At 35.5% G+C, this 9,992-nt stretch overlaps 1 protein-coding gene across 1 annotated transcript; it reads left to right on the top strand.

The window, feature by feature from the left end:
• Positions 1–4,325: 4,325 nt before the first annotated feature.
• BTG1 (BTG anti-proliferation factor 1) lies at positions 4,326–9,244 on the top strand. Its single transcript, XM_053716904.1, has 2 exons — positions 4,326–4,805; positions 7,955–9,244. Exons 1-2 carry the CDS (start codon positions 4,661–4,663, stop codon positions 8,317–8,319), a joined length of 510 nt encoding a protein of 169 aa, XP_053572879.1. The 5' UTR covers positions 4,326–4,660; the 3' UTR covers positions 8,320–9,244.
• The last annotated feature ends 748 nt before the right edge of the window (positions 9,245–9,992 follow it).

The raw sequence follows: 9,992 nt of genomic DNA, 5'->3' as shown, positions 1-9,992 counted from the left end.
TTCTTCAAAAATCTCCACCCCCCATGTCTCTATAACTGTTGACAATCAATCATTACCCCAACCTCACATGCCCGATGTCTTTGGGTCACACTTGACTCAGATCTTTCTTTCACTCCTCACATTCAGTCCTTGGCTAAAGCCTGCCGCTTCCACCTTAAAAACATTGCTAAAAATAGAAATTTCCTTAAACAAGGCACAACAAAGATTTTAATCCACTCTCTCATCCTTTCCCGACTCGACTACTGCAACTCTATCCTCTCTGGAATCCCTAGCTGCCGCCTAGCTCCTTTACAATCCATAATGAATGCCTCTGCCAGGCTCATCTTCCTTGCATGTCGCTCTTCATCTGCCACACCTCTCTGCCAATCCCTTCACTGGCTTCCTCTTGCCTCCAGGATTAAATGCAAAATTCTCACTCTGACACACAAAGCCCTCAATTGCATTGCTTCCCCTTACATCTTAGACATTGTCTCCAGATACTCTACCTCCCGTCTCCTTCGCTCCGCTCATGATTTCCTACTCTCCTCTCGTTACCTCCTCACATTCCCGTCTACAAGATTTCTCAAGACTGGCTCCCATCTTATGGAACTCTCTCCACAAGAATCTCCCCTAGTTTTAAAAGCTTCAAGTACTCCCTGAATACTCTACTATTAAGGGACGCTTACAACCTACACTAACCTTCCTATCTCCACTGCTATCCCCTAAAACCCCATAGCATGTAAACCTATGAGCCCAGCTGTTTGTAGTTCACCTTCATAAGAGCCGACTACAACAGTGCAACTCTCTGCAGGACCCTTCACCCATTTGATCCCTGTAATCGTTTTTATATACCACCCATGTTCATATCGCTCCGGAACCTGTTTGCGCTCTACAAATATCTGATAATAAAAATAATATTGTTCATACTAAACCGTGCTACAAATTGATAAATAAACAGAAATGTATCTAATAACATATTGACCTAGTTTTAAGACAGACTAATTTTCACGTTTAGAAATATAGCAATATGCACCAGTTGTACCAGAAATACTAATATTCATGTCTACAACTGCTTACTCTGTGTTCTTTGTGGGTGGTAAATAGGTGTACTAAGGTAGAACAACTTACAAGACAAAAAAAAAAAAAAGAGCATACAAGTACAGCAGTGTGGTTGTTATTTAACTATTTTAACACGTAAAAGAATGTGATAACTTTAAAGAGGAATAGCAACTGAATGACAAACCATATAAAAAAAAAAAATCAAACTCATAAAATTATATATATTAGAATAGTGTAATGTACATTATAGCATTAATTTAGATATTAAAGGGGCAATCTAATCAAAATTAAACTTTCATGATTCCAAAAGGACATGAAATTTTAAACAAGTTTCCAATTTACTTTTATCATTAAATTTGCTTTGCTCTCTTGGTATTCTTTGTGGAAAGTTAAACCGAGGTAGGCTTATATGCTAATTCCTAAGACGTTGAACTGCCTCTTATCTTGGTGCATTTTTACAATCTTGACAGTTAGACACTGCTAGTTCACGTGTGTCATATAGATAACATTGTGCTCACTCCCGTGGAGTTGAGTCAGCACTGATTGGCTAAACTGCATGTCTGTCAAAAGAACTGAGATAAGAGGTCAGTCTGCATAGGCTTAGAAACAAGGTAATCACAGAGGTAAAAAGGGTAGTATTATAACTGTTGGTTATGCAAAACTGGGGAATGGTGATAAAGGGATAACAATTCTGGAGTAGACTGTCCCTTTAATGTTACAGAGTAAGTGCAAAATTACAATTTTGCAAATTGTACCAACCAATTCCTATAAATTATAAAATACCAAATGTTAATATTATTTATCAATGGGAAGGCAAACATATGCACAACATTCATTATACCTTGAAGGTCATTGTGTGTAAATAAGCACAGAACTAAATATGATTGCAATCAATGGATCTGCAAACTGACAAACAGCTTTAGAGGTATGTTGAACTCAAATAAACACAAGGGTAAGTAAAATCCGGATTTTACAGGATCTATACCACATGCAAACAAGCACACCCAGATACATGTCTACTATATACAAAACACTCAGGCTCACAGCAAAACCTGGAGTCTTGCCTAATTTTCTATAGATCCATGATCTGTGTATATTTTATAAAAACAAAGCCCAACTATGAAAATAGATTGTAATTATAAAACAAAATCTAAACGTTTGAGAAAGCAACTGTATTCTAACATAAAATATGATTAGTACTATGCACTAACAATTGCATTTATATTCATACATACATGTATCCTATACTCTCATCACAAAGATTATACAAACTCCCTGAGACACTAGAATTGAAAGATTCTTTCTGATATTGTATTAACTTTGGCCAGCTTAGTATTAAGAGATTTACAATATCCATTGGTTTATTTGCTCTGAAATAAATTCCCATATATCAATAACTATGTGGGGGGAAAAACCATGTTAAGTTTGCCAATATTAACCTTCTTCAAATCTGTCAATGTATTTGATGTAATATGTAGGTAAACTACTTGAATTAAAATTGTTAGTCCTGCACATCATTTACAGTAGATAGCTCCCAAGTATATATTTCTCAGAGATATTAAGATTGGTGCACTGTGGGGTGTATTTATAACATATGAGTCACATTATCACGTGGATTTGTGCTTGCCAAATGATTTCACTACCAGCATTGCTTTTATACTCCCTGTAATTCTAGAGTGAGGAGTTAACCTATAATATATATATATATATATATATATATATATATATATATATATATATATATACACACACACATATATATATATATATAAATACATAAAATATATATATATATATATATAAATATAAGTAAAATAAAGATCTAAAGGACAATGTGCAGGAAGCTCATTGTTGAAAAACACAATTGAAACAGATTCACAGAACCCTGTAGATTCACTGAGAAGTTGATAAAATAACAAAATGCTGGCAAAGGAAACACAAAGATCAAGTTGGGCGTCTGGCTGGTCTGACTGCAGACCCCCTGCATAGCCAGCATGAGCTGTGTTTGTGGTTATGACTGTCTTGTTATGGTCTGGGTCTGCCTTCCGGTGGGGGATGGTCCCCAAGCTCTGCCATGTGTCGCACTGAAAGTCAAGGCTCAGACAAAGACCTGCTTAATGAAAAGTAAACAATCCTTATTTATTTATTTTGCATTAAGCTTTAGGCCTAGAGAAAATCAGCAGTTAATATCTTCCTCATTTTTTGTTTGAATTGAAACTTGCTGGTTTCATAAGACACATTTTAAGAAAATAACAAAAGTCGATCACATATTTTTGTATGTTTAGACTATAAAGATTATGGTAGTAGCCAATATATTTCTCAAATATTTTGCAGCATGACGGTCAAATTAGTCTTGAAATTCAAATATTCAGTACTCTTATATGTCCTATACAGTACGACGTGCTTATAATTAATATACAACGCAAAATATGTTATTATTTACAACTGACATAAAACTAGCATCATGCAAATTGTAAATTAAATATATTTAAGTTTACATTTACAGGGCTATTTTTTTTATGAACACCAGTCCTGTTTGTACGTGGCACCCCGGTCTGCTGCTGCTGCCTGTGATGCACAATACCTGGATGTGGCTGAGCGTCATGAATTCTGGCCATTTTATGCTCCTTCAGCCTTGTAATATCTTGCTTAAAAAAAAACCACAAAAACAATTTCTGTCCGTCAAACGTCAAGAAAACAAAACAGTATGTAGTGAGCTATAAAGCGTGTTTACGAGCAGTATGCTGAAAGATCGAATGGGGAAATCCTATTTACGATTATATTTGCCACGGTAAATTATTAGTAGAATATTGTTTACTAAAACGACATAATAACTGGAAGAAAGCCCTTTGGCAGCAAACATGCTTTAACATGAACTACTTATTGGTCGACAGACCGTACTGGGTTTATATCGAATCGAATATGATAAAATATTTTTTTCCGCCGTATATACTTGAGTGCGTATACAGACATCGTTTTATCTTGAGCGGACCCAGTTGCGAGTGCGACATGAATAAGAGGAGTGTTTTGTATCCGGAAGCGCAGATTGTGTTTGCATAGTTTCTTGCATCACTCCTCTCTAGACTTTGTTTACAAAGAGATTTTTTTTGCTCTCTCTCTTTAACCCCCAACGCTCATTCGTTTGCAGAGAAGTTACGTCAACCCAGCCCTCTCCTCTCCGCAACAGAGAGACGTCACCGTGGTGCGATCGTCTGATTGGTCCAATACACTCGCCACGCCTTTTTTAACGCAAGTTCCTACTACTAGCTCTATAAAAGAGAGAACACTACACAATACGCACTTCGCCACTGGAAGACATAGATGTAGGAAGTAGTGTGTTGAGGAAAACGGTGGAAGGAATTATTCCTTCCTCGGTGGATGCAATCTAGAAAGCAGCACTTTATACCACACCAGCTCAGACTATGCCAAAAAACTACTTTATATTAAAATATCTTATAAATACTACTGATCAAAAACGTAAAACAAAAAAACAACGCAAAATCAATAAAAAAAAAACAAAGGAACCAACCAGTAACAAATAAAGACGAAACCAAGTGAATACAATAGATCCAAGCACTATTCTCCCTGCCAGTGGCCCTACAGAGTTGGTTTGGTAGTCTCCATGCATACCCACTACCCCCGAGGCAGCATGAAACCAGAAATCATCGCGGCTGTGGGATTTATCTCCAAGTTCCTCCGTACCAAGGGCTTGATGAACGATCGGCAGTTGCAGGTCTTCAACCAGTCTCTACAAGAACTGCTGTCAGGTAAGGAAGGGCATAGTCGCACTACAAAACGAAGCGGGGTAAATTCTGAGAACACTCGTGATCCTGTCTGAACGTTTTCGCGAGTGGGTTGTTATTGTTCCTCGGCTGCTACAGAGCTACGCAGTGCCGTACAGCCTTCTATGGTAGCCAAATGGTATAATGGATGAAAGTATTGTATGTTGAATTCGAGGCTTTGTGCACAATTCTTACAAGTATGTTTGCTTCTGAGTGAAACTTCAGTATGTATTTTTATTATTGTTTCAATGGGTCGTGTAAATATTGTTCGGTTATTTTGTATGGTAGTATAGTGTGTATGTTGTATGTGCGTGTACACTATATTACACACACTATAGTGTACAGTATATATGTATCTGTTATACGGAGAGAGTTTATGCGGACAGTTTGCATATAAACAGTATAAATTAGTATTGTGTACTAGAGTTGTGTGTACGTGGGCATTTGCTTAGAGTTATAGAATATTATTATTTTTGTTTTACTTGTGTAACCCCTCCCTTCTATGGGTGGAAAGTACAAGATGATGTGGTTTTCCTTCCTGCCAAGACTAGGCAGATCACAGCTGTGTTCTTTGCTGCTGACAGACCTTTTCCTGCAGATCTAATGACTGACTTGCCAGGGCAGATTCCCTAGATCTTACAGCATCAGGATTGTCTGGTGTAAGCCTGTGACGCAGTCAGTATTTTCAGTATACTTTGAATACATGGCCACTTTAATGAAACACCCCATTGTCCTCTTTGACTCTAATCATCTATATAACACTTAATCTGGGGACATTTTTCTTAATATTAATCATTCCTTGAAATATTTTAAAAAGGTGAATCTTCATATTTTTTTTTCTATAATAACGCTCATTCACTTGGTATGTCCTTCAGCTCAACCTATAAATAAGTGTCCTCGGTAAACTGATCCATATGGTGCACAGAGCTCATTTCTTCATACAAATACTCTTTTGTGTTCAGATATTTTACCAGTACATTTAGAACACCCTCTACCAGTCAATCCAATAGTGGTAGTAAACAATTTAGTTTGTCATAAAAGAATCAAAAGATAATGCATATGTTCATTATGTTGCTTTTCTTTTTTTTAAATATTATATTTTCTGAACTTAGTCTAGTAATTATGCCTATATTGTTTAGGTAACAAAAATCTAATTTTAATCAACTTTTCAGTTTACTTCTATTATCAATCTTGCTTCATTTTCTTATCCTTTGCTGAAGGAACATTGGCAGCACCCTAGAGACATCTAGTTAACCAATCACAAGAGACAAATGTGTGCAGGCACTAATCAGCAGCTACCTCCCACTGTTGTAGAATATATGCATATTCCTTTTCAACAAGGGATACTAAGAGAATAAAGCATATTTCAAAATAGAAGTATATTTAAAACTATCTTTAAAGGGACACTGAACCCACATTTTTTTTCTTTTGTAATTCAGAAAGAGCATGCAATTTTAAACAACTTTCTAATTTACTCCTATTATCAATTTTTCTTCGTTCTCTTGCTATCATTAGTTGAAAAAGAAGGCATCTAAGCTTTTTTTTTTTGGTTTCAGTACTCTGGACAGCACTTTTTATTGGTGGATGAATTTATCCACCAATCGGCAAGGACAACCCAGCTTGTTCACCAAAAATGGGCCGGCATCTAAACTTACATTCTTGCATTTCAAATAAAGATACCAAGAGAATTGATAAAATTTGATAATAGGAGTAAATTAGAAACTTGCTTAAAATTTCATGCTCAATCTGAATCACGAAAGAAAAAAATTGGGTACAGTGTCCCTTTAAATTACATGCTCTATCTGAATCATGCAAATTTATTTACAAAAAGTCATAAATGAAAATATAAATCTTTGCAGATTTTTTTTTATTATCAGTGTCTCTTCTTTGCTAATTTTAAGCTTTTAAAGGGCCATTAAACCCAAAACATCTCTTTCACGATTCAGATAGACAATACAATTTTAAACAACATTCCAATTTAATTAAATTATCTAATTTGCTGCAATCTTTGAATATACTTTGTTAAAGAAATAGCAATGCACATTGGTGAGCCAATCACATGAGTCATCTATGTGCAGCCACCAATCAGAAGCTACTGAGCATATCTAGATGCTTTTCAGGAAAGTAAATCAAGAGAATGAAGCAAATTAGATAATAGAAGTAAATTGGAATGTTGGTTAAAATGGTATTCTCTATCTGAATCATGAAAGAAATGTTTTTGGTTTCAGGTTCCTTAAAGGGACATTAAACCCACATTTTATCTTTCATGATTCACTGTCCACATTAAAATGTGGGTTTAATGTCCCTTTAAGGAACCTGAAACCCAAAACATTTCTTTCATGATTCAGATAGAGAACACCATTTTAAACAACATTCCAATTTACTTCTATTATCTAATTTGCTTCATTCATTAGGTATCCTTTATTGAAGAAATAGCAACGCACATGAGTGAGCAAATCACATGTGGCTTCTATCAGCAGTCACTGAGCCTATTTAGATATACTTTTCAATAAAATACATATCAAGATATCAAGAGAATGAAGCAATTTAGATAATAGAAGTAAATTGGAAAATTGTTTAAAATTGCATGTCCCATCTGAATCATGAAAGAAAAAAAATTGTTTGATGTCCCTTTACCGAATATGAGAAGTGACTAACATTTACGCAGTGACTGTCAGTGATGCCACAACCAGCACTTTTCGAATGAATGGGATGGATCTTGTGGGTCTAGTGCTTACTCACCCCCCTCCAAAACCCACACTCACTTTACAATTTATTCCGTCAACTGAGTGTGCATGTACGCAACGGCCCTCTATATTAAGCCCGCTTATTTAAGGATTCCTGGTGATGTCACAAGCAGTTATGCAATGAGTGCGCCTTGTCCATACTTCCATATTCAGCGTTTAATGATTATCTTAATTATAGAAAAAGGGGAAAATAACACTAATACACTGGAAAGCAAATTACTATTTTATATAGCCTGTGTTTGTGTGAATAAAAAGTACAATATGTTTGTTATACAAAATAGGTTTCTTGTATTTAACTGTTTTATCAATGACGAGTACAGCATGTTTTATGGTTGTGTTTTTATACTAAAACCATTTTTGTGGGGGTTTTTTTTCGTTTTTTTCTAGACCATTACAAACAGCACTGGTTTCCAGAAAAGCCTTGCAAGGGATCTGGGTACCGGTGTATTCGCATAAACCATAAAATGGATCCCTTAATTGGGCAAGCAGCAAATCGCATTGGACTAAGCAGTCAACTACTGTTTCAGCTTCTGCCAAGTGAACTCACTTTATGGGTCGACCCCTATGAAGTGTCTTATCGTATTGGAGAAGATGGCTCAATATGTGTGCTCTATGAATCTGTACCATTAGTTAGCAGCATACAAAGTAGCAGCTCGGCAATTGTAGAGAGCAGGATCAGCTGTAAAGAAGAACTACTTCTGGGTCGAACAAGCCCATCCAAAACCTACAATATGATGACTGTGTCGGGCTAAGATATGGTCATTGGATAGATCATCTTGTAACAGATGGAAACATATTGTTTTTAGTTTGGGAGGGCTCCTATGGGGATGGATTGTGAATTTCAAACAATGTCACAGCTGTGAAGATTGGGCACAAAATAGTGGTAGTCATAACTAAAGTGAAAGTGCCACGGTTTGGACAGTACCTTTCAGTAATTTAATAGCCTGTATGTTAACCAGATTAGCACAAAATGTTACACATAGAATGACCTCAGAATGGCACTAGGCATTGGTTTACTTTATTAGCATTTACCCAAAGCTCAATTTTTTTCGCTCCTCCGCAGGATCTCTTGCAGGGTTAAATTTGCACTAATGAGCTTAAATATAGTCCTTATTACTCTTGGCAGCTCAGTAGCAAGATGAATAGTTTTGAGTATGAAAATTACTGTAATAGTATATGGCAGACTGAACTTGCACTGAAAATATGTATAGATGTATATAGAAATGAAATAAGAATATTCAATCTGTCACACATACTTGAGTGGACCCTTCATATTATTTGATAAACTTGAACAGAGAATAGATATATTCTGCCTTGGCAACAGGCTAAAAAAATACATTTTAAAGACACTGTCTGAACTGTGGTGTTATCACCAGCCAGCTTATCTGTACATTACTAGCTTGTAGTTTTCTAAGACGGTGTAAACTTATTTTTAGAAAGTGGAGTTCTGCTTTGTAATTTCTTGTACTTAATTGGGTAAAAATCTTTTCCACAAACCACCATCTATTTTGTGAATTTTGTTAGTCTCCTTTTATTTGGTAAATTATGAACTGAAAACTGTAAATTTGTACAGTTCATGTATATTGATTGTGGCAAAGATGTACAGATTTCTATATTTTGGATGAGAATTTTTCTTCTCTATAATAAATTGTTTCTTATCTTGGCATTTTAAACAAATGTCTTGTGTCTATGTATAATAGAAGTGTATACATTTTATCTCTTTAGATTTTAGAAGATTAAAAAAATGAGGTGGAAATGATCTTACAATTTGCATCAGACACAACATATTGGAAATCTAAATAACAAGTATGAAGACTAAATTTATGAATTTTTCTCATTAATTGGATGTAGTCTAACATTAATTTACTTACATTTAACAGCAAAATCATAGTATACACATGATTTTGTTATCTTTAGGATTTTGGAAGTTAACAGAAGGGCTACTATTTCCAGGATATTCCCATGAAAGTGATGACAGGAGTAAATTCAACCAGGCACAGGAATAAAATTAAAAGGTATAAAAAATAAGCTATTGTGGCCTTTCATTATAGCAGTTCACTGCTGGATTATTTCTCTCCTAGCTTGGTATAATACATGCTACATATTAACACTGGATGACGTACAACAGCTAAGTGCCTGTACAAAGAACTGTACATAGGTTGACTACCTATATTCAGTTCAGAGCATTTTGGATAATTGTTACAAATTAGTTTGCAGTCATTGTAGCAGACCCCTGTTGGATATCTTCAGTCCCAGTCTGGTATAATACATACATCATTTAATAATGGATGACATACACCAGCTTTATATGCCTTTTCAAAAAGCGAGGAATAGCATGACTACCTATATATTTCAGGGCATGTTGGAAAGTTCTTACAATGTAGCATGTTTACCCCAAAGTATTCCAAATGCATTTCTGGATGAG

This window comes from Bombina bombina, chromosome 6, assembly GCF_027579735.1.
Source record: "Bombina bombina isolate aBomBom1 chromosome 6, aBomBom1.pri, whole genome shotgun sequence".
Lineage (NCBI taxonomy): Eukaryota > Metazoa > Chordata > Amphibia > Anura > Bombinatoridae > Bombina > Bombina bombina.
This window is presented reverse-complemented; position numbering and strand designations above follow the sequence as displayed.